The sequence below is a fragment of the Cavia porcellus genome, unplaced genomic scaffold (assembly GCF_034190915.1).
Source record: "Cavia porcellus strain 051 isolate PalLab524CR breed Dunkin Hartley unplaced genomic scaffold, mCavPor4.1 scaffold_8, whole genome shotgun sequence".
Taxonomy (NCBI): domain Eukaryota; kingdom Metazoa; phylum Chordata; class Mammalia; order Rodentia; family Caviidae; genus Cavia; species Cavia porcellus.
This window is the reverse complement of record NW_026947491.1, coordinates 69,520,623-69,544,731: the sequence shown is the minus strand read 5'-3', so window position 1 is coordinate 69,544,731 and position 24,109 is coordinate 69,520,623. Positions and strand designations below refer to the sequence as shown.

The window sequence follows — 24,109 nt, the reverse complement described above, 5'->3', positions numbered from 1 at the left end:
ACTGTTAGGCTACAGGGCATAATATGATTATCTTCATTAAGGGAGGTTAAAAATAATTCACCCCTTGAGGTTTTCCTATATTATTAAAAGGATTGGGTAAGCACAATCGGACTTCTGTAGGAAAAAAAAAAAAAGATAGCTACTTGGATTAAAGCTTCACAGAGACACAGTCTTTCATTTTGGCCTTAATCTTAATAAAGCTTAAATGAAACCAAAAATGACCATTCTTTTAACTCAAACTTTCTCCAAAAAGTTCTCAGAAATCATATATGTCAAACATATATGTTATTCCAACTTAATGTATTTCTTCCTTGCACTTGATTTCAAGCATGAAACTTCATGTGTCAAGCGATAATCAGCGCTAACAAAATCCTCTTTCAGGGACCCCATAGCCAGAGCGGGGCAGTGCCCTGTCAGGCCCAGCCATCTTCCAGCCCCATGTTGACTTTCACTAAGCCTCCTAATGACAGGCAGCAGCTGGCCTTCAGTTTTTTGATCACAAAACCTGGGAGGGAAGCCCAATAAGGAGGCGGATCCAGAGCCACTTTCTGAGCCAGACATTATGCAAAACACCCACCAAGCCTGCATATCAAACAGCCGAGAATTTCTCATTTCTAACCACGGTGAAGCCACATATCATTGAAACCTATTTTGAATGCTTGCTTCAATAATAACCAAAAAAAAAAAAAAAATACAATTTATAATTATAATTTGCAATGTAAAATTTTACATTTTATGATCCATAAACCATCTGAGAAATACATTTAATCTTTCAAAGCAAATCGGCTAATTAATAATAATATAAGTAAGATATGTAGTTAAACATGCAAATACATTAAGGAATATATATATAGATATAGAAACATATACATAGAGACACATTAATTCAAATATGTGTATGTGTGTGTGTATGCACGTGTGCATCCGTATAGGATTGCTTCACGAGTACATCCATTTTTAGATAACCAAACCTACAATCATTCACTATATGTTTTTCATGGTTTGAAATCTCTAACACCTGTAAATACATTTGATAAAATTATTAAGTGTTCATTTCCTGATCATTCAATTCATTGGTTAGCTCTAAAACAAAATAAATTACTTATTCTCTAACCACCAGCTTTTTCCATCTCTGTAGAGCTAAAACTATTGACTATTTTTATGCAGTCTAGAAATACTTTTAACTACAAAATTTGTTCAAAAATAATTTAGTGAGGAAGATCACAAGTGTTTCCTATACTGTAAATTTTCCCAGAGATGATAATCCTAAAAACACACAATGAAAATCTGATGAAGAGTCATTCTATCATCCATGAGTATATAAAATTTTCAATGTATTTGACATTGATAGAATCAACTAATTATTGAAGCAAATCACTGGATATATTTCTTTTAAGAAATATATCTTCAAACTAAAAGTGATTTATTAAACAGGTATGGTGGCACATGCTTATAATCCTAGCACTTGAAAGGCTGAGGCAAGAGGATCACTATGAATTCAAGGCCAACCTGGATTACATAGTGAGACTCTGCCTCAAAATATTGTTTTTAATGAAAGGCTTATGTAAAAATACTACATAGGAATAAATACTACTATATATACTCTGTTGTTACATAATTCCATATACTCTCTTTTCTACCAAATTATCTAGTGAATAATTATAAGGTGGAGTAATTTGGTGAGAAGACATGCAACTTCCATCTTCAAGACAATATTTCCTCCCCTTTGATTTCTTGAGCCATTCTTATGTAGTAGTTGTCTAAGACAGAACTGACAAAATTCATCATCTTTGCTACAACGGCCAGTTATTATCATGATCTTCCTTTCTATGAAAAATCTGAAGCTGAAGGGCGTTGTGCACAAGGGAAAGAACATACAACCTGCTTTATTGGAATTTACTGTAAAATTCTGTCCATGCACAAATTTCACATAAGCTCCAAGTAAATTCTTGACTATAAATCTATATGACTGAGTGCATTTATGCTAATAATAAAAACTATGGTCTGAGTATTAACTTGACTTTCTGCTGGGGAATCTGCTTCAGAGTCTTCTCATCTGAATCAGCATTTTGCCTAAGCAAAAGTCAGGCTGGGAGCTTAGCCCATCATGGATGAATCATCTATATTTCTGTCCTCCACTCATCTAAACTTTGGCAAGTCCTAAACTCAAATGCCATACACAAATTTGTGTACACAAAACCCCTACTGGGAATTGTATCTACTTTACACTATGATGACTTTACACGTGCACATTTTCTTCTATTTAGAGCACTGAGGTTGTTTTAGCATTATCATGCAGAACTTACAGTATCCAATTAACCTAATCTTTTCTAGAGGTTTACTTTGTTCCAAGTTTACATAAGTTATCTCTCTTTATGCTCTTAACAACCCTATGAGATAAGACTATTATTGTTTCTATTTTACTAATGGGAAATGGAGCACAAAGACATTAAGTAAATTGATCACAGTGATATGGAAAGAGCAGAAATAATGCATGTTATGGTTCCTATCTAGATGTTCCCCAACCCCTCATGCACTTTACAGGTGAGGCTTTTGGGAGATGGTTGGATTATGGGAACATAACACTCAGCAGATTAATCCACTGATGAGTTTATAGCTAAATGTAATTTGGGAGGTGAAACCTGGCCAAAGGAAGTGAGTTAAAAGGGTCTATCCCCCGTCGCCCTCCCTGGATCTCTCTGCTTCCTTCTACCATACCATAAGCTATGCTTTGCCATGCTTTGAGGCTAGCAACTATGGACTGAAACCTATACAAACTGGGAACCAAAATAAACCTCTCCTGCTTTAATGTCTGGGCTTCAGGTATTTTGTCCCTGCAATGATGAGGTAATTAAAACCGAGATCAAAACTTGATAGCTCCAGAATCCAGGTACTTAAACTCAGTACTTGGTGGATAATTCTGCTCAGGGGGGGTATCCCATACTGTGACTTTATATATCATTATTACATAAATATTGAACATATGCCTAACAGGTTCAGATTGTTCACTTGTGTGATAAAATTTCGTTTGCCACCATCAGCCAACAATTTTGTCAAATGGCCAAAAGATAAAGATCTCTGTGACCTCTCTTAGTGGCCTGTGGGACAATTAAGCTTTAACTTCAGCAATCCTTCACCACTGGCTTGCTACTCACTTGAATGTTCATCAAAATCTGGAAACAGGAAAATGGAACTTCTCTCCACAAGAAAAATACAAAATGATTTTCAAAAGGAGTATAATTATCAATTTCTTTTGCTGTATGACCATCCATAAAATAATATTTCTATATCATAAATCAATGTGTTCATTTTATTGTTTGACTGGGTTTTTTCCTTGTGCTGCGGATTGAACCAGGGCCTCCAACATGCTAAGAATGTGATTCATGGAGCACTCATGCACAGAACTGATTTTTTAACCTATCTCTCTAAATATATAATTAGATGACATTTTCACATATTTATTTTTCTATATATAGAGTATACATATATGTACACACATAAATGTAGACCAAGTTACTTATACACAGCATTTTACATGTGAGGTTATGTTTTTGTTTTCTTTTTAGCAAAACCAGAGTTGATATATGCATAGGAAAATAGTCTCTGAAAACTTCCTTTCAAGAAAGCGCATTTTTATAAATATCTTTTTGTTAAGGTGATATTTCTTATATTTTGAAACCCTTAGTGTTACTTCCACTGTCTGCAAGATTAGAAGCAATAGAAGTAATTTTAAGAGCATAGAGACATTTCCTACGTCAGAGAAGGCCAACTAGTGGACTCTGAGTAAGCCATGAATCGATCTAACATTCTCAATCCAAGAAAGGGAATCTAACACTACAGCCCTAATTGACCAGTGAGGGAAACCAAGGCTCAAAGGCAATTAAGTCACTAATAAATTCCACAGGATTATTTAGTGATGGAGCTAAGACTTAAAATATTACCCGTCCCTTTTACAAGGTCTGGATTTTTCCTGCTATTTCAAAGTTCCACTCTTATCACAAGGAAAAAATTATAAAATATTTTGTTTCTGAAGAAATCTTTGTCTAGTGTTTCGATCCTTTATCTCTGGATTCTCTGAAATCCAGACATTGCTCTAGATTTTTGCTCTGATAAGGCTTGAAGCTCCTTTAGTATATCTATAGAGTTCGGGTGTTTTAACACATGTAGAGGTTCCAGAATTCTGGTTTCCCCATGTAATTTCTAAGCCTTTCTTTGTAATGTCCACCTAATTTACAGCCCACATCCTTTTTCCCTACTGCTCAGTATCCTACGGACCAACTAAATCCCCATTCTGAAAGAGACTGAAAATATAAAAATGAGAATCAAAGCTCTCTAATCCTGTTCTTCTTAAACAAAAAACCATATTGCATTCAAATAATAGTTGACCACTTCATAAAAGAGAAGTATGTTTATAATTTAGACCTATGATTTTTGTGACATTTCCTTTATATGTACTTATCAAAACAAGATCTTCTTTGGATAAGACATGATGATTTATTCGTGCTACGGAGTGAATATACACTAGACCCTCATGCTAGGTAGTAGGGGTACAAAGATACCTAGGCCTTGGAATGGGATGTACCTAAAAAGATGTGGTATTCATGAAGAATTACCATACAAGTTATGGTGTTGAGAACATTGTCTCAAAGTGTCAAGGATATGCCAAACGAAGCTCAATTAAGTGCTCTATGACATAGCTCCCCAACCCCCATGCACCAGTCAGTGATCTATGGCAGGAAGTGAGTGGCAGGTAGGTGAGAAAAGCTTCACCTGCACTTACAGCTGCTCCCCACAGCTTGCATTACCACGTGCACACCACATCTGTCAGACCGGCAAGGGCATTTGATGCTCACAGGAACGTGAATATGCACGTGAGAGATGTAAGTTGTGCATTTCTTTGAATCATACTGAACACCACCACACCAGCCCCCAGGTCAATGGAAAATTTGTCTTAAATGAAACAAATTTGTCATACCAAAACGTTGGGGACCACTTATGTATGGTGTTTTTGCTTTCCCTTTACTAGTTATATTAGTCATTTTGCCTTTTCTAGAACAAAATACCTGAAAGTCCAAATTATAAGACAATGAGTTTAATTTGCCTCACATTTTAAGGGGACTTAGTCCATAGTTAGCTCCAAGGCAGAAACAGCATAGAAGAGGAGCATGGAAGAAAAGAGACGCTTAGTCCATGGGAACCGGGAAACATCCAGGGAAATAACAATAAAGGACCAGGGGCAATGCCCTAAACGCATCTCCATGATCTGCCCAGACACAACCAAAGTGTGCGCCACCAATCTCCTGGGCAGTTACCAAGCCAATCAAGTTGACATTTCAAGCTTAACAATCACTGTGGTCAAATATAATGGTAAAATGTTATTTACTGGCTCATAACATTATAAAGAGATTTTCTGAGAGCATTACATTGGGGTATAATCAGAACGTATAAATTTATGTTTAAAGTCATGAAAACTGTAATATTCAGGATTATAATGGACAGTTTGGTTTAAAAACAATGAAATCTACCTGTATGACTAGAAACTGTTATGCAAGGTGTAAAAAGTCAATGCTTAAATTAAAAATAAATGTATCATGGTAAATGACACTTTGCTATTTATCTCCTAGAAAATATTCCTCTTCACTTTGGGCATACTTACGCCATCATTCTAGCCACTTTCTGAAGAAGTTCTGGAAGTCATTTTCATGAGTCTTTTTAGTCACACTGCCACGGCTGCCTCGATGTCATGAATTTATTCAAGCTGTTTACCTTTCACAGTCCTTTTCACATTGAAGGAGAGCTAGAAATTGCATGTACCACATTCAGTAAATAAGGTGAATGAGGATGCACCATAAAGTTTCTTATGAACCTGCCTTTGATGGATGTCACTCCATGGCAGCATTCACTGTATTTTTTATCATATTTCACAAAATACTCACAAAACAGAAGTTTCATACTGCTTCAGAAAGTGGAAAGAATGATGATAAGTAGGTCTGACGCAAGGAAGAATATTAAACGGAGATGAATTGCAATGTAGTTTTCTACAACATAGCTATTTTAAGATTTAAATGTATTCTCTTGTTGCATTAGACTTTCTATAGGTGTCTTTGGTCACTGTTTTGACATAACCTAGTAGCTGATTCTGGAAAGTTACACAGCAAATTCTGAGCCTCGAATTTCTCATTTTCAAAGACTATGTAATCCCTATGTTTCAAATTGTCTTTCAAATTTTGCAACTCTTACTCAGAGTGCTCATAAGTCAGTCTCCTAAAACTTAACATTCCTAGTAAGTAAATGTTCCTACCTCTGATTTGTTTGACTACTCAAACTCTCTGCTACTTATTAATACTTATGGAATATATTAGCTTTATCAAGCTTCTCTGGGCCCCTTCGATTTTACATTCTTGGATTTAAACTGGTCTAATATTAACTTGAAATAAAATGTAGTTTTGGACTAACACTGCTTGGAACATAAATGTGACTAATGATACCTCTGCTGACTAACATTTTACTGGTTTTAGCGTTGGTAAAATCTCCCCAAGTAAGCTTAAGGATCATATGGCTACGCTGATTTATTGTTTGGCAAGAAGATGACAACTATATAAGACATACAAGTGTCATTATAATCCAAATGAGTATAATCGTGACTTCAAATCATTTGCTAAAACTTTGGAAATATTATGCATGTGATTTTGTAGGTATTCTGATTCCTTTGACCTTCATAGTTTTGCCTGATACTAATTTGTTGGTAGAACTTATGGTGTTCAAAGATTTGAAATAGGACTTAGTTCTCCATGAGATCATGGAAAACATTTTCAAAAATTCTACATATTGAGTCAGCTATGAAAATGTACCAAATAATTTATTATGAATGATTTATTATAACTCAATTTTCTTATATATACATTGCTAAACTGATTAGCTCATTCACTGCTTCTTGATTGGAGAGCTTCTGATTATTTCTTATAAACAAAGCAAGTCATGTAAACAGTTGAAGTTTGATGCAGTGATTGATCTAACTGATCTGTAAGAGCCCTTTCAAAATTCTATTCTGTGTCATTTCTGACAGCAGAAAAGGTTAGTGTCTTTTCTGCCATCAAACAATGATGGTCCCTTGCTCCACTTCTGTGTATTATGAAGATGACAGACAACCTTCTACGATGGCTCTTGTTCATTAGTCTAACTCAAAATCTGATTCCCCTAGCATCCCATTGTATACTACACAGTCGAGACATTTCAGAAGCTGTAACCAAATCAAGTTGTGCCCCTGAAGGAAATGGTCTACAGTGTGTGTTGTCCAATATGATAGTCACTAACTGCATGTAGTGAATGTGAATGTGGAGTATAGTATATGAAACACAAGATATAACATTTAATTTAATTTAATTAATTTTAATTAAAATTGCTTTACAGAATTAGGTGATACTATTTCAGCCAGCAGAGTTTCTACTTTCTAGCTTTATTTCTCTTGGAAATAATCCAAAATTTCTTTTAGACGCTAAGACCTTAATAAAAAAAACTAAATAACACTTCAGTTCATCAACATTCTATTAGAATTAAGGTTCTTTCTACAAAAGCCTACTTTTAATTATGTTTGTAAACAAGAGAATGAAAAGCTCATTATTTTTGAGAAAAAAATAAAACAACATTGTATCTTAATGGATCGCTACTCTTTTTGAATGTTGGAAAGGATGTAGCCTATAAAACAAGCATAAAAAGGCTGATTACACTTTTTATTTTTTTATTTGAAAAAGTGCTCTTCTAAGCACTAGAACGAAAGTCTTTCTTCCAGAGAAGATTCTTAATATTGTTCTTGGCCAACTGATTATATAAGATTTTACAGGCTAGGGTTTGTATTAACAAGAAGTAATCAGTACAAATTATGGCATGAGAGCAAGGTATGTTTTGACAATGGTAGTGATTAAATCCACAGCCTTGCATATGCTAGGCAAGAACTCCACCACTAAACTGCATCTCAAAAGCAAGTTTTGAGATTAAATACTTATAATATTTCAGAGGTAAAATAATTGACAAACCTATCAACACCATGTGTTTATGTAATAATTTCTCATTAGAAAATAATTTGTTTCCAATTTTATGTTTTGTCTTTCCTAGTAAGAGAAGCTAGAAACTTACTTTGGAGTTGTTAAAACTGACTCTGTCTAGGATGCTAAGAAATTTTACTAGAAGCCCCCACTACCCACAGGGAGTATGACCAAGTACTGTGTGCGCTGACAATAGAACAGGGAAGTGGTAGTTGACCTCCAGGAATGAAGTATGGACAGGAAGATGCTGGAAATTGGAAATTGGTCTGATGCAGTGGCCCTTCCTCAAGCTGATATTTTGGAGGTGGTTATGTACAGAACTTGAAAAGGATAAACAATAAACATGGCAATTACACTTGCCAAAGTATAGTCCAGCTTAGCCCTAGAAAGCAAGATCATCTTCTCTCAGAGAATATCTTAGACCAGTAGCAAAAACATGGGCATCACCAGTCAGGCATTACAGAAACACCTGCCAGCACCATCTGGCAGCTAATAACAGTGGCATGGACTTGTGAGGTTGGGGCTCGGCCCAACACAGATGAGTTCCAAGATTGACTTCAACTCTCCATATTTTCCACTGTATCACAAGCACAGTTCTTCAGCACCAGTCTAGAAGTAGATAGCCATGTGCCAACATGGTAGATGAGGCCACTGTTAATTTCTTCAAAATGTAATCAAAAATTAACCATCCTTTTGTCTTGCAAAAACCTACACCCTACACGTTAAATGGCTTTAGTTTTAGTTTTTGATGCAACCTATATAGATATTGAGAGTCCAGACATCACATAAATAATGGTCCCTGTCAATTAAAAAAGTCTAAATTCTAACCCATCAAAATATCATAAATAAATACACCAGCAAATAGTTAATTTGTGAAAGAAGGTGTAAATCTTTTAAAAAAATCAATAAAACCATGATTTGTCTCACTTGTGACATCTAGAAGGCCTTTGAGTAGTGGGAAAAGAGGAGACCGCATCAATACTCATGCTTTGAAATTTCTGCTCTTTCTTCACAGGTAGAAATAAAGACTCAGTGGGATATAGAGACCTGGAGAACCCTCTAGTCAGAAAAACCCTAACAAAGTTGCCTTATTTTCTTATTTTAAGGCATGATCATTTGAGAGTTGCTTAGGAATAAGACTAGCTTTTAGTTTTTAAAATCATTTGTTTAGCTCTTTATCAAAATTTACACTCTGACTTGACAAGTGCTCATTAAAAGTTACTGAATAAATGGTAGTTTATGGGCCCACCCAGTTTATTCTTAGTTCAATACAACAGTTCTTGAGTATACATTATATGCAAAGCATCCTGCACAAGGATGCCCAAGACAGGCAGTGTCCCTGACTACAAACAAGCAAAGAATATATGAATAATGATACAAACAAAAATGGTTGTTAGGAAGTCAACCAATGGGAGCTCTAACAGAACATAATGGTGAAACTTGCAACAGCATTTTTCGTTTAGGAAACTGCATAAATATCAGCTGTGTGAATAATCAGACAAAGCTATGCATGCAATAAGTAGAGCGCTAAGCGCTTCAGGCAGGAAGACTAGCCCGTCCAAAGGCTTTAAGGTGAGATATTCCCTTCTCTGTTCAAAGAATTTAGAAATTCATTTCCAACATGGCTGGAGGGGAAAACATGAGAGGCAAGGGCAGGAGCCAGGATTTTAGGGAGAAATGATGGAGATTATACAAGGTCCTCTGGGCCATGTTTTGAAGTTTAGATTGTACTGTAAAGTCTTTAAAGAATTTTTAGGAAGATGAGTGATAAAACTGGATGCACTGTGCATGTTAAAGGACCATTTCTGTAACTATGCATACTTTTAGTGTCATATTTAATTGGATCCTAATTTAGTGTCTGATGATGAGAATGAAAGAGATTTATAAAATGTCAATTCCATTATTTTGTATTTTTCCTCAAAATAATGTAGGCATCATGAATCACTTCACCAACTCATAATTACATAAAAATTTATGGAGCAAATCAGACTAAGACATTAACTATGAAGTTAACATTATTTCAAATATGTTACCATGAGTTTTTCCCTGTTAATTAGAAAATAACACGTACATACAAGATGTTGTTTATCTGTTATTTGCAAGCATTACAGTTTACCAGTATCAGCAACTGTTAAAAGACAAAGGTCTTACTAAATTAGCATGAGGTAAAGCTCTTCCATTATATTTAACAATGTTGTTTAATCAAGCAGTTGGTAAGAGTTTAAAGGAAAACATCTAATTTTAACAAGAATAAAAAATTAGCTATCAGCAGCAAGATTTGAAAACCAGGCAGAAGCATCTACATGTTTTATTTCTGCTGTGTTCTTAAGAGGGACCTTTGCCTAAGAAATGAATGTTCACCTTTTGATGAGTATCTTATAGCTACAAGCATGCACGAAAACACAAGCATTAGGGAAATATAATGATCATAACTGTAGCTCCTTTTAAAAATATTTATCAAAATCAAAATTGAAATGGGCCATTGTATGTAGAATACAATTCTTGCCTTCACTTTATATCATACAAATCAAGCACACTGTAGATTAGGAACAAAGATGCCCACTTGTATGTTTTCTTTTATTTTTAAAGATTCCCTCAGACACGATGTGGGAATGTCCTGAAATGGCTAACAATCTTATCTCTGTGACAGGCCCACTTCTCATTTATTTCCACCCCAGTGAGCAAATACTAAACGTGAACACAGTCCAAAAGAACATCCTGCCACACTCCAGGGAAGCGCAGTGGCTCACACACATGCATGTACTCACATGTGTCACTGGCACTGCACAGAGAGCAGGAAGCCAAGGCTTTGTGGGTTATCTGGTGGCTGACAGGTTGACACAGGGGAGAAACTACTATGGAGCACAGCTCCCCTGCCCCTGTGAGGAATCGCAACAATATCTCCTTGTGAAACTCATCAGCTCTCAATTTAAGCTGCGATCCTGACATTTTCCTAAAAATGAAATGGAGCTCCTTAATATAACTTTATGAAATCAGATTTCCACAAGAAGATAGATCGAGAACTTCAAATTTAAGTTTCCAAATATGACAAGGATAATAGACTCAATCCAGGTTTAGTGTCAACAAAGAAAGGTGGCTTCCCAATTCAGGATTCATTTTTTTAATCCTTTCAGAATCATTTTGGGAATCTCTCCCAAAAAGCATTTGCTCTAACAAAGTACACTGCTATAACTGCATGTGGTTTTAAATGTGCACCTGAAGAATTCACACATTGAAATTTAAACCCCAATGCTAGATAAAGAAAATAGTAACTCAATCCCACTATGATATTTAGCGTTAGGGACACTGAGAAGGGATTAGGATTAGACAATGTGACTATGTAGAGTTCGCATGATTGAATCCAGTGATTTATGAAAAAGAGTTACCAGAATTGACACAAGCATAACACATGGCCATTTCCTTTCTTGCCACCGGGCTGTCCTGTGTCATCTCGGGATTTTGCCAAGAAGAAGGCTATCACCAGATGTGACCTCTCAATCTTGTACCTCAAGAGTTAAGAGACAAAACAAACCTTTTCTTTATAATTTACCTAGTCCATAGTGTTATGTTATTAGTGACAGAAAATAAACCAAGATAAAGTCTAAAGTCTGATTTGTACAGCACAAAATTCCAAGAAAAAAGTAAGAAAGGCTTCTGTAATTTATGTCCTTTAAACATATTTAATAGCTCATTAAAAGCTAGATGTTATTAAGAAAAGAATGAGTTGATAAGTTGATAAAAAATAAAATCATATACTATTAACCAAAATAAAAAGATTCAAGTTGGTATGTTCTATGAACTGGGGCAAATTTTTCTCCCTAGTATGACATGAAAAATATCTAATCTATGACTTCATAGAGTTATAAGAAAAAGAGGAAATGCAAAACATAAGTTTTTTTATAACACTAGTATTCTACTTAGATAGAAACTAGAGACCTAACCACTTTGCTAGAAAAGGAAGAGATGATAAATAGAAGTGACTAAATCCATTGATAAGGCAGTTAACAGAGTAAATAGTTTCAAAAGTACCTACTGTGCAGTACTCTATAAATCCATGAAACACACTGAATTTAGGCAAACTCTGGCATTTATAACTATGGATTCCTTTCTTCAAATAAAGTATTATGCTAAACTGCACAGAAAAACAGACTTCCTAAATGGAGTGGGTCTTAAGTCCATCTCTGAAGCAGTGACTTGGTAAAACTCAGCTAGTCTACTGCAAGAGAGTAAATGATAAGTAGAAACTTCTGAACATACTGTTGAAGACTCTTAGCCAAAACACGATCCACTGGGTATTAAGGTAGTACAGCATTATGGAGGAGTACATATAAAAATTGATCCTAAGTAGCCTGGGTAACATAATATACTTTTTGCTATTTTTAACCTATTATACTGCCTATTGGAATATGTGTCAAGAAGAATTCATAAAAGAATAGTTTACCCTGTGAAATAATGAAAATTGATCACAGTGAATTCTTCCAAAAACTGAAAAAAGTTATTTACTTTCTTTGCCTTAATTCTTGAAACTGACATCCTCAGATTTAAATGTGCATTTGAAAGTGTGTTTTATACGTGAAATCTTGAATACACAAAATTATTTTTGAGGTCACAAAAATAATTAATAAATATGGGATGGAGTTCTAAAATTGACTTATAAGTCAGTTACTAAAAATTCTCCACATACAATCATGTACTAAATACTATTTTGATTCCAGGCCAGTTGATAGGTCCAGATGCCTGGAAAAACAGCGTGACTTAGATACTCCTAACTCCTTCAAAATGCTTTCAGCTCTGTTGATTACCTCCCATGTTATACTGAGAATCAAGCTGGGGGAACTTTAGTGAAAAACCTATGGCTATACCTCTAATCACTTTGATTGTAAACATCACATATTCTTATTTAATATTCTTTCATGTTGTTTAAAAATATTTTCAAATATTTCCAGTGAAAGTTGAAATTTCACTGTGGACTCCTAAATGCCCACCACTGGAGCTTACAATTAACAGTTTCATGATGTTTGCGTCATCATATGTCCCCCATATACATATTTATACATGTTCTCTCACTTTGGAAATGGTAGAGAAAAAACATTTCTTAATGTACTGATAATTTTCATGTTTAATATTCTCTTTCAACTTGAAAATAAAAAAAATTTCATATTATTACTGAGGATAAAAGTAGGCTTTTTAAAAAGCACTACAAATTGATAATAACCGTACTTGTTAATGTGTCATGACCACAGAGTAAGGGAAAAAGAAATCTCAAATTTACAAATTTACAAATATCTTTTCTGCTGTCTCTGGGGCTGAGCTCTAATCACCTGAGACTCATTTTGTATTCATAGGCTAAAATGGAATATCCTGAACATTAACAGTTCTCTGACTCTCCAGAAAATTGGCTGGCTAAGCCATGGTCTAAAATGAGTCACTGACACACAGGTAATACAAGCTAGGAAAGAATACTTGAGCCCATAGGCAAATTCTATCTTGGGACTGGGGTGAAAAACCCAGCATCCACCTGTCTTCTATCTTTTCTTCTGTGTTTCTGTAACCATTCTCAAGTAAAAAAGTTCAGTGATTGGGAAGCCTGCTTGTTAGGAGTTCTTAAATTGTTTGCAGTCACAGGTATGGATGAGAAATATAAAATGGGCTCCTCTGATATGAGCTAAATAAGAAGTCACTAAGAGCTGCACTTATAAAATCTCATGGGAGTCAGAGATGAGAAAATATTAATAGTTCTGTCTCACAACTCATGTTTTAGCTTTACCCTCAAAAAAGATGCAGCATCCACTCCCTATATCAAGCTACTAGCTACTGTTTCCCCAGTAGTTTATATAAAAAAGTTTTCAACACTTTCAATCATTTTAGAAAGGAAAAGAAATGAGAAAACTGGGGAAAGACAGAGGTTGAATAATTAAATGCCAATAATCAAATTCAGTCTTACCTAGACCCTTATGCACCACTTTTGTTAGACTTTCCCAAAGATATTGCTGGTCTACTTGGTCCAGTTTTGAGTGACTCAGCAAGTAAAAATGTTATAAATAAATATTTATCCTTTGCAAAACTCATGTTGAAATTTAATTGCCATTATAACAGTATTAAGAGATAAGCCCTTCCAGAGGTGAATAGGTCATCAGGGCTCCGCCCTCATGGATGGGTCTATGGTATTATAAAATGGTGTGCTTAGCTCATTTGCCCTATGGAACCACCACGTGACTCTGAAACAAGAAGGCGCTTGCCAGTGCTGATACCTTGGTACTGGACTTTGCATCCTCTAGTATTATGCTCTTTCCAAAAAATAAAACCTACTTGAGAAACAAATCAGCCTTGAAAACCAGGTTTCAAAAATAATAAAATGATGCTCAGTGGCTATTCTGTAAGTAAGGTAAGGAGAGGTTGAGACTGGCATTTTTGATCTTTAGTTTTCAGAGCTGTTTTCCAATTAGGTCTTATTTTAAGATAAACACAGTATAAATCTAAATTTCATTTTTAATTATAAATTATCTACTGGGAAATTCGGTGAAAGCAGCACATAATAAACAAAAATAGAAAGGGTCATAGGCACCATTATCAATTTTCCTGTGTATTTATTGCTCCTTTGTGACAAAGTCACCTATGGGGACCTGCCCTCTGGGAGTGTTGCCTCTTTCCATCTTTATCCACACCACTAACTTACTTAGCATTTTCATGTCTACTCTATGAAGTGGTCGGTTCAACTTAAAGGGATGGGAAAACCTAGATTTGGCTTCTAGATTTAAGACAAGACAAGTTGTCAGAAAAATCCACCTTTGAGAGACTTTGGAACAAATATATCATTTTATAAATGCTTGTTCTTCATTCTGATTTAGCTGCTGTTTTATGTAGATACAACTTCTTCAGTAGGGAACCACAGAGGAAGAGAATGAACAAGAAGATTTTATCTAAACCCTACTCCAAAACCTGAATATATGACATCTGATTCAAGGAGAGTTTCAAGGAATTATGTTTTGTTTCTTTTTAACCCACAGGGTTAATGTAGGAGACAGAAGAAGTGCTGACAATTCTTTCATTCACTGCCTGGGACTGTGTTAGTAGCAGAGGTCACCAATAATGGGAGTGGAAAGGAGGTGGCAACAGCTGTCCTGTGTGCTGTCACCTGTCAAATCATGCTTACAAGTCATAATCAGCCATACTGAACAAATGCTTACATTATCATCAGTCTGGGTATGCATTTAGGATATTTAAGAATAAAAAGGAAGAAAGAATTCTTCAAAAGTTTAAATTCCAAGTAGCTGTTCTAAAAGAGACACAGCTGACTGATGCAAATACATTATACAGATATCAGAATTCTAGTAAAGAATGTCTTCATTGAGGCTTCCCCAGAGCAGACATTAGAACAACAATTGAAGCGTAAGTACTTTATTTAGCTGATGACATCACAGAGTGCTGCAAGTAGGGGTAAGGAGACAACTCAGGAGACAGGATACTCGGGCACTTTATAAAACACATCACAGAGGTGGTTAACTGAAGCTTCTTCCTCCTTAGAGCTCTCAGAAATGGTCTCTAATGCAATGCTTTTCAAATAATTCCATTCATTAAAAGTGTCTGGGAATCTTCAATGCACATTCTGATTGAGTATGTTTAGTATTTGGCCTGGCATTGTATTTCCTATAAACTTCTAGTTAAAAGTGATTGTCCTCAGGATGCACTTTAAAGATCGAAGTTTTTGAAATATTCCTACTGTGCTTTTTCACTTACATTTTCCAAATTTATACATGAAATGGAATTCATTATGTCTGCCACTCAGGTAGTATATTAAATGTTTTGCTTTAAGTAATTCTTATCCCAGGCTTTACACAGTGTCTGAAGATCAGTCTTGGAGATATTTTGTCAGTTTCTGTAAAAGAAAATTCCCAAAAGTTCTGCTGGAGAAGTCAGCTGGCCTTGCTCTCCAGCAGGCAGCCTGCTGTCCTCAGAAACCCAGCAGGGCAGGGCAGGGCAGCCCCTTCCTACTCCTCTCCCTTCTTGTTTGCTTACCTCATTCTTCTTGTTCCCCCACTCAGGCCAAATCATGTTCTGATTTTCTGATTGACTTCAAATGTTTGGCCTCTGGAAATGACAAGTCTATATTTCTGATCTTGGCATTCACTCTTTCATGTATTGGAGGTTCATGTAATTGTATGCTTTTATGAATTCTGACTGTTTGAACTATATCCAAGACGGCTTTTGGGAACTGTTTCACCTGGTTATAGTCACCTGAAACCTCAAGAAAGGCAACTGAATTTGCTCAAATGTTCTTTTTTTTTTTTTTTTTTTTTTTGTCTTTTTCGTTTTTATCGGTACCAGGGATTGAACTCACGACTGCCTGCTTGCAAGGCAGGCGCTTATGCCGCTGAGCTAAATCCCCAGCCCCTTGCTCAAATGTTCTTAAAAGATTGGGTGATAAGTTAATACATATTTATGGTCTGATGGGGAAATTTTCCAATTCCTTTAAAAACACAATTAAAATAGAATTTGACAAGGATGTGATTGGTCAATCAAAGTAGGCCACAAAGTAATCACAATTATTTTCTTTCAAAAGTTACATGTTTATAAACTAGATATAAATATATAAAATCTAATGTTGTCTGTACGGAGGAGTTAAAACATGGCGTGCTGTTTCATTTTACATTTTCTGCATTGACAGCATGCATTCATGCTTTCAAATGTATGTTAGTAGGAAAAACTCGATCCAGTTATCCCTTTATGAAATGGGAAAAGTCAGAAGAACTTCTGTGTGAGTATAAAGACCAGAGAAAGAATTTAAAAGAAAAAGGAGTTACAACTTACTAAACTTTATGGTATTAGTCATTATTGTGACTATCATCATCAAGATCATAATGAATAACACTCAAAAATTTACATGTAATTGTGCCTTCAAGATACCGTAAAGATACAAATCTCAGGTATCTAGTACTTTTATCCTATTTACTAATCTTCCTGAAGATACAAGTTCATTATATTGATTTTACATTTTAAATCCATCAATCAGGAACAAGTACATAGAATAATTTAGAATATATATCATTTGATTGTATCATCTCCAATCCTTTCTGTCGTTCTGAATCATTTACAACAACAAAGTATGCTGCCAGTGCAAGTGATTACATAAAGGTTTAGAACTATCTATGCAATATGATAGGAGAGATTTTAAGGAGGTTCTGTGTTACACTGATCTGACAAAGGAATTTCTAGTCTCACTTCTAGTGATTAAAAACAGCTTAGTTTACCTAATTCCTCCTTTAAGAAACTCCAGAAGAAGTGATTGAGAGACAGATTCCAAATATGCATAATGGCATTGTAGTATGTATTCCAAAGTAAAAATTTTGGATAATCAGTAATTGGATGATCAATTTTTGCTGAAATTCATTACATCTATATTTTGAGATTAGATTATTACTAATAGTTGGTGTGGTTTTGCTTTAGAAAATTCCTTATAATGTATTTCACAGAAAAGAAGTCAGGAACACTTATGAAAATTAATCACCATTTTAAGAATGCATCTTCAAAATTACCAAAGAATGGAAGACTGAATTTATCGTCAGTAAATCCTCTATTTTTTAGTTACTTGTCTTCATATTTTCTATTAAGAAAAATCGAATGACTAAATATCTTTAGTCATTTTCCAATACAAATAATTTTGAGTAGCCCACAATGCCCGAGAGACTAATCCCAGTACATTCTTGACCTTATATGATGCCAGTTTATTGTCACTACAAGAAAATGCAATAATTTAAACTTTAGCAAATCAATGCACTAACAAAAGGATAGTAAAATAAGAATTAGGATACCTTTAAATTGATAATTATTTTTCTGTAAAGCACTGAAATCGTAAGTTAACCTGTTTTTAATTAAAATGATTAGAGCAACATAACAATCCTATGTAGGTATGTGAGCCTGAATCCTATTTCTGTTTTATGTTAATTGAAAGAGAAAGGACAAAATGGGCCTGTATGAGTAGATGTTAATGACACATTCATTGTTACTTGCAGATAACATTTTCCCTAAAAACAGCTTTAACAGTACTGTAAGTTTGGTGTATCACAGTGGAGGTCTTCAACATTACTGACTTGTTCTAATTAGTATAATAATTCCTTATTTTACATGATTCTACATGTCTCAAAATTTTTCATTCATTATACTCACAATTACATATTACTTCTGAAATAATTACCATCTTTTAGAAAGACAGTTGCTTTGGAATTTATTTTGAGCTTTTTGCAGAGTAAAAATAATATTAACTCATATGCAAATGAATTGACTTTAAGGAGTTAAAATTGAGATGGTATTAATCTTAAACATTTCCATAAAAGCAAACACCTCTGCCTTGAATATATGCATCAATATTCCACATCCATTTCTGGTTTAAAGGACAGATCAAAAGAACACTTCCACTGATTATTTGTTGCAATTCATCACTATTATTTTGAAATGTACATCCTGATAGGTTTTTAATATAGCCTAGTAAGTTGTTGACTATGAAAAATACTTTTATTTAATACATACAGTATTCCTAAAGCAATAAAATAGTGTCCTAAGATTGTCGAAATTGCGGACTACTGCAATTGGATTGCAAGTAGAATCTACTATCTACTAAGCTTTTCTTTTCAGTTCAAGGTCACAACTAATTTATTGCAGTAACATTTGTACCTATTTGGCTTCTACTGCTTAGAGTTTTAGAAAAAGAATCCTATGAAGCAATAAAAATTAATAGAAAGCAATATAACAGTTCTGACAACAACAGGCAAACAAGATTGAAAGGGTAAAGTCATCAAAATGAAACACCATATTATTGGCATTCAGAAGGTTTAAGGTGACCTAACAGCTTTCTCATCTGGGGTATTCCAAAAGCTAAATGTCAAGAGCAGAATTATGAGTTAACATAAACTAAAGATTCCACTGATAAAAATTATTGGAATCAAAAAGCAATTGAACTTTGCCCAGTCCTACACTAAATCCAAGTTGAGATTCCTAGAAGAATTCTAAGACTTCTATAAGATCTTTAGAAGTATTCTTCTTTAACTTGTTATAAGCTCCGATTTCTGGCTTATCCATGATGAACAACATTTTAGACAGTACTTATAGATGATACCTTATAACTTTTAAGTATTTTTCTCTGTTCAGATTTAGCAAGTTGATGAAGTATTACTTTTAAAAAACTCAAAAAGTCATATACTTTTGAATGTTTCAATTTTATATGTATATTCTTGATAATTATTTTTACAGGACCAAGACTTCTAATGAGGTAAAAGCATGTTTTGTCTTTATAGGAAGATATTTTATTAATAAATTGAACGGATAAGCATGCATTCTATAAATGACCTCATCCCTGACATTCACTTCTCAACTCATAGAACACATACAAACTCAAGTATTCAGTATCCTGAGAGCTTCTATTTGGAAGTACAGCATTATAAACACAATCCACACATTTCAAAAGCAAAATCCCTGAATGGTTTGTAGGCTCAGAGAGCTGTTTTATAGGTGCCTACATCCAATCTAGTTCAATGAACGTTGCTGTGAATGTGGAATACGTTCTCAACACTTTGAAATAAGGCATATTTTTCATTCACACTTTCACTTCTTGATGAGAGGATGAGTTAAGATATTTTTCCAGTGTTGTCACTGTGCTTGTTCAATTAATTCATCATGATGAACTATAAAGACTCAAAGCAATTACAGGAACAGTTTTATGATCTCCACTAGAAACTATGTGCTATCATGTCTTGGGTCATACCTTTGTTTATAAAGATATATGATGCGACATTTAATTTTCCCCTTATTTTAAAAATCACAAAAATACCATTCAGATGAGATGATCCTCATAACACTTGACAAATTTTAACTTTATCTTTTCTTCTAAGTGGGATGTGTGTGTGTGTGTGTGTGTGTGTATTAGTTAGTGAGTGAGTTTCTAACTTAGATAGAGACCTTACATACCAATGCTGACCCGCATCAGTGAGGCCATTAGAGGGCATTAGAAACTCATTTTAATCTGTTGGTAATGGTCTCTGAAAATCACTTCTCCTCTATCTCCCCACCAACCAGATGGTGAGGCTACAATAAAACAGAAATCCTCTTACCTCATAACACTAATCTCGTATTTCTAATTTTCTCCCAGAATTATAGCTCTCCATGATTTTTCTAAACTCTATTATTAGTAGTATATTATTAATGACTTAAGAAGTCCATTGTAAATTGGCCTTTGTGAAACTAGACATCATTACAGACCATAATTTAAGGTTCCACACCAAGATTTGGGGAATGACTCGAAGAATTCACTTCATTCTTCAGCTTGCAAGATGTTTGTAATGGCAGAAAATATCTTATTCAGGAAATAAAAAAGATAGCACTGGCAAAGGTACTTGTCCTTCCTGTGAGCAAAGCAATGTTTCCAACCAAAATTTACCTCCCAAATGTTGTTTACCTCGTTCCCCACCTCCCTCTTCACTCAAGCAATAGGGTAGGCAAATTACCATCAGAGTTAAGAACACTCAAAAAATATAGAGAAAAATTACCAGATGCCTCTCTAATAGTTAAGAAATGACTGAGCATACTTTTAAATTGATATTTATCTCACCATCTATTCTGAATTCATGCCTTACTGCCAGAAAGAAGCAAAAAATAAAATCTGGTCTCTTACAACATCAAGCATTCTTAATAACAGATTTATTTGTGCAGAAATGTGCAGAAATTTTTATCCATATTGAAGTGAAAACTGGCTCCATCGTGTTGGATTTTATAGTAGCATTTTCTGAGATTTACTCACAATGCAGGTAACTCAGTGGATGAACCACGCTGAGCATGAATCATCCACCTATTCCTGCCTCCATTTAGTAGCAAAGCCTCATCCTTATAGCACTGATCAAAATAGCCAAAGAAAATTAATAAATTATTAAATCAGCAATACTCTTTTAAATTTCTTCTAAAACTGTGAAGGAGTATGTGTCTTAGAGGATGTTGAAAGTAAATCTTAAACCAAATTTCTAAGATAGAAATAAAAATAAACCTAAATCATGCCCCTCAATCCAAGGCTACTTAATTTTACCTTCTGGTATCTCCCTAGTCCCTGCTTTTGTGCCCTATGTACTGGGTCCCCATACGTCTGTAGTCGCCTAGTCAATGAGAATATACCACAAGTTAATATATTTTATTTAGAGTGAGGTTTTTTCTCCTGGTTACCATCTCTAACTTTTTTGAAAAGTGCTCCCTGGATAGCTCTTACTACAGTGCAGTGGCTTAGTACTAAGGATTTCTAAAAACATAGGAAAATGAGATTTTTAAATACAAACTTCACTATTCACTTCCAAGTTCCTTATTCTGAAACTCTTGAAACCCATTTTTTCAAAGATACTAGCACACTCTTTTCTTGATAATTTCTATTAGTTCTTTGGCATTGCATAGGAAGAGTCAAACCAAAGTTCACAGTTGCCTCGTTTCCCAGGTCAGCTGTAAAGTGAAAAGGCACAGCTGATAGGAACCAGAAGCCCTGGAGACTTTTAAATGCCATGTACGCCTTCTCCTGGTGGCAAGGAAAGTTTTCTCCTAAGAGAGCTCTAGCATGCTCCAAACCCTCAGACATGCCTGTGACTCGTACCTCCTCTGGATCTCAGAGAACCTCTCATGTTGGCTCAGGTCAGCGGGTCGCCAGCACAATTCAAGTGATAGCACATAGTGTAAAAATCCCTTCCAGTCTACTGATTGGATAAATCAGAAAACTCTAGAAACAGAATTGCCAACTGATATTAAAATCCAGATCCATAACAACGCTTGACTATATAGCAAGAATAACTTCTGTGAAGGTTTCTAATTTTATCATAAAGCACACTGACTTTCAATTTATCAAATTCTTTTTAAGCATAGATAAAAAAGACTAAGCATAAGGAAATGTATTTGCCTTACCTTCTTCTGATCTTCTAATTTGTGACTCACTAGATTCTTCCCATGTCTGTTCATTTCTGAAGATAAATCCATCACATTAGTTTCTTGCCCTTCAAAATGCAATCTCTTCAAAAAAGCAGCAAACTAATCCAAGAGGCAATCACAGGAAAACACCGGCATACCACACTTTCCATCACACACTATCTCTGAACTTCATTGACTCCAAGAAATGATTAAAAAATCCATTGATTGAATGAAAAAAATAGAGTTTGCAATTTACTCCCAGGACCTTCCAAATCAGCATATCGTTGACTTCTCACAAGTGAAATTTTCACCCAGGAATTTTAAATCCAACTGCTATCTTCTTCTTTCTTCACAATTTCCCATTTTTATAGAAAAATTAACAGAGTTCCATAAACCTGTGATTAAAACAAAAAATAAACACATAGTTAAAACTTCCACATAATATAGTACAATTAATGAAATAAATACTTAGCTGGATTTTAAAGTTAGATACTACTTTAGACATGAGTATTTGAATTAAAAATGACAGTTAAAAGGAATTATTTTACTACATGGCATTTAAAATAGTAATTATATACATAACCAAAACACTGTATTAAAACAAAAATTCCCTGCATAACAAAGTAAATGCAACGTGGTATTCATACACACCCATAAAATACATAGATTCCACTGTTCTATTCACTAACTTTTAAAAAAAGAAAATTCAGGTGAATAAATTTTTGCAGGTTTAGTATCTAATTAGTAACAGAATTATAATTAGAATTCTGATTATTTTGACTCTAAAACCCATTCTTAGTCGTAGATATTCTTTTCTCAACTCATATTGTGTATTTTTTTCAAACAGCTATCATAAGGTTAGCAGTTGTCTTGCTAGAAAACATTTGTACCAGATACAAAGTATATAAGGATTATCCTTAAAAGGGTTATCTAATTCAGTGATTTCCAAACTCAGTCAGAAATCACCTATGAATAATAACCTTAACCAGGTAGATTCCTGGTGTTTATCTCTATCCCTGATAAAATAGAAGCTAGAGAGCAGAGATTAGATATTTGATTTTTTTTCCATCTCTTGTAGATACTTGTGATGCACTCAAGTGTAGGGGATTTGAGCACTCCTCTCCTACTGGGCCCTGTAAACCTGTCTGCATATTAGACTCACCCTGGAGCCCTCCCAAATGGGGATTCTTGCATTCTTTCCATAGAAACCATACCTTAGAAATTAATGCCCCAGAGTGTAAATTCTCTTTCCACAACTGGCCAGCCACAACCTGGATATGTCAAACAAGAGGAAACATTGCCTCAGAAGGCTGTCCTCCTATTGAGGCAGTTTTAGTCTTTAGACCTTCTGAATGTGAAGATAAAGCCTATAATTCTATACTTCTGTCTACTTGTTATTATTCATAATCTTTATAAACATCAATATACATAAAATGTTTAATTTCTCTCTAATATGATAGTTCTTCAAGCATCACTCTACCCAAATTCTTCAACTCCCTGGTTACTTCCTTTGAATGAAAGTGTCCTTTGCACATTTCTCATAAGCATGAGGGTCAGTCACAAATTGTTCCATTGAAGAACTCACCACCAGATCCCCACAACACATGCCAAGCCAAGAATAAAATATATGATAAAGGAGACAGCTAGACTTTGAATCATCAGCTTCCAAATGGCTGTTCACACCTCCCCATATGCTATTTCATGCCTGGCATCCACTTGCTTCTTCTTCAACTGCTCTGCTCTGCCATGCAGATATTTTAGCCTTTGCGCAATTGTAAATGCTACCAGCACAGCACAGTAAACACATGGGAAAGAGCTCTGACATAAGAGAGAACATGGCCAATGTGAGGAGCTGAAAGAAATCCAAAGAAGAGCCACTGAAAACTTTTAAGAAGGCATGCAGCATAAATAGGTTTGTGATTATAAAATTTCATCTTAACTATAATATAGAAAATCAGGACAAACCAAACATGTGACAGAGAAATCTAAGAGGCAGTATTTGAACAAGGAAAGGAACAGATAGTAGCATCCTGAACTAGAAACAGAGCTGACAGCCTGAGGAGTGACAAAACCAAAACATTGTTTAAGAGGCAGAGGTCACAAACCTGGTAATTGGGTCTGAGTTGCATGATTAGGTGGATGTG

General features: G+C 34.9%; 1 protein-coding gene across 3 annotated transcripts in view; it reads right to left on the bottom strand.

Annotated features, from left to right (window-relative positions):
• The window catches only part of Nav3 (neuron navigator 3), a 747,442-nt gene that overhangs the window by 512,218 nt on the left and 211,115 nt on the right, over positions 1–24,109 (bottom strand). For all 3 annotated transcript variants that reach the window (XM_063255189.1, XM_063255188.1, XM_063255190.1), the window contains one exon: positions 21,963–22,360. In XM_063255189.1, coding sequence (XP_063111259.1) covers positions 21,963–22,034 — 72 coding nt within the window. In that variant the 5' untranslated portion in view covers positions 22,035–22,360. The remainder of the gene's footprint in view (positions 1–21,962; positions 22,361–24,109) is intronic.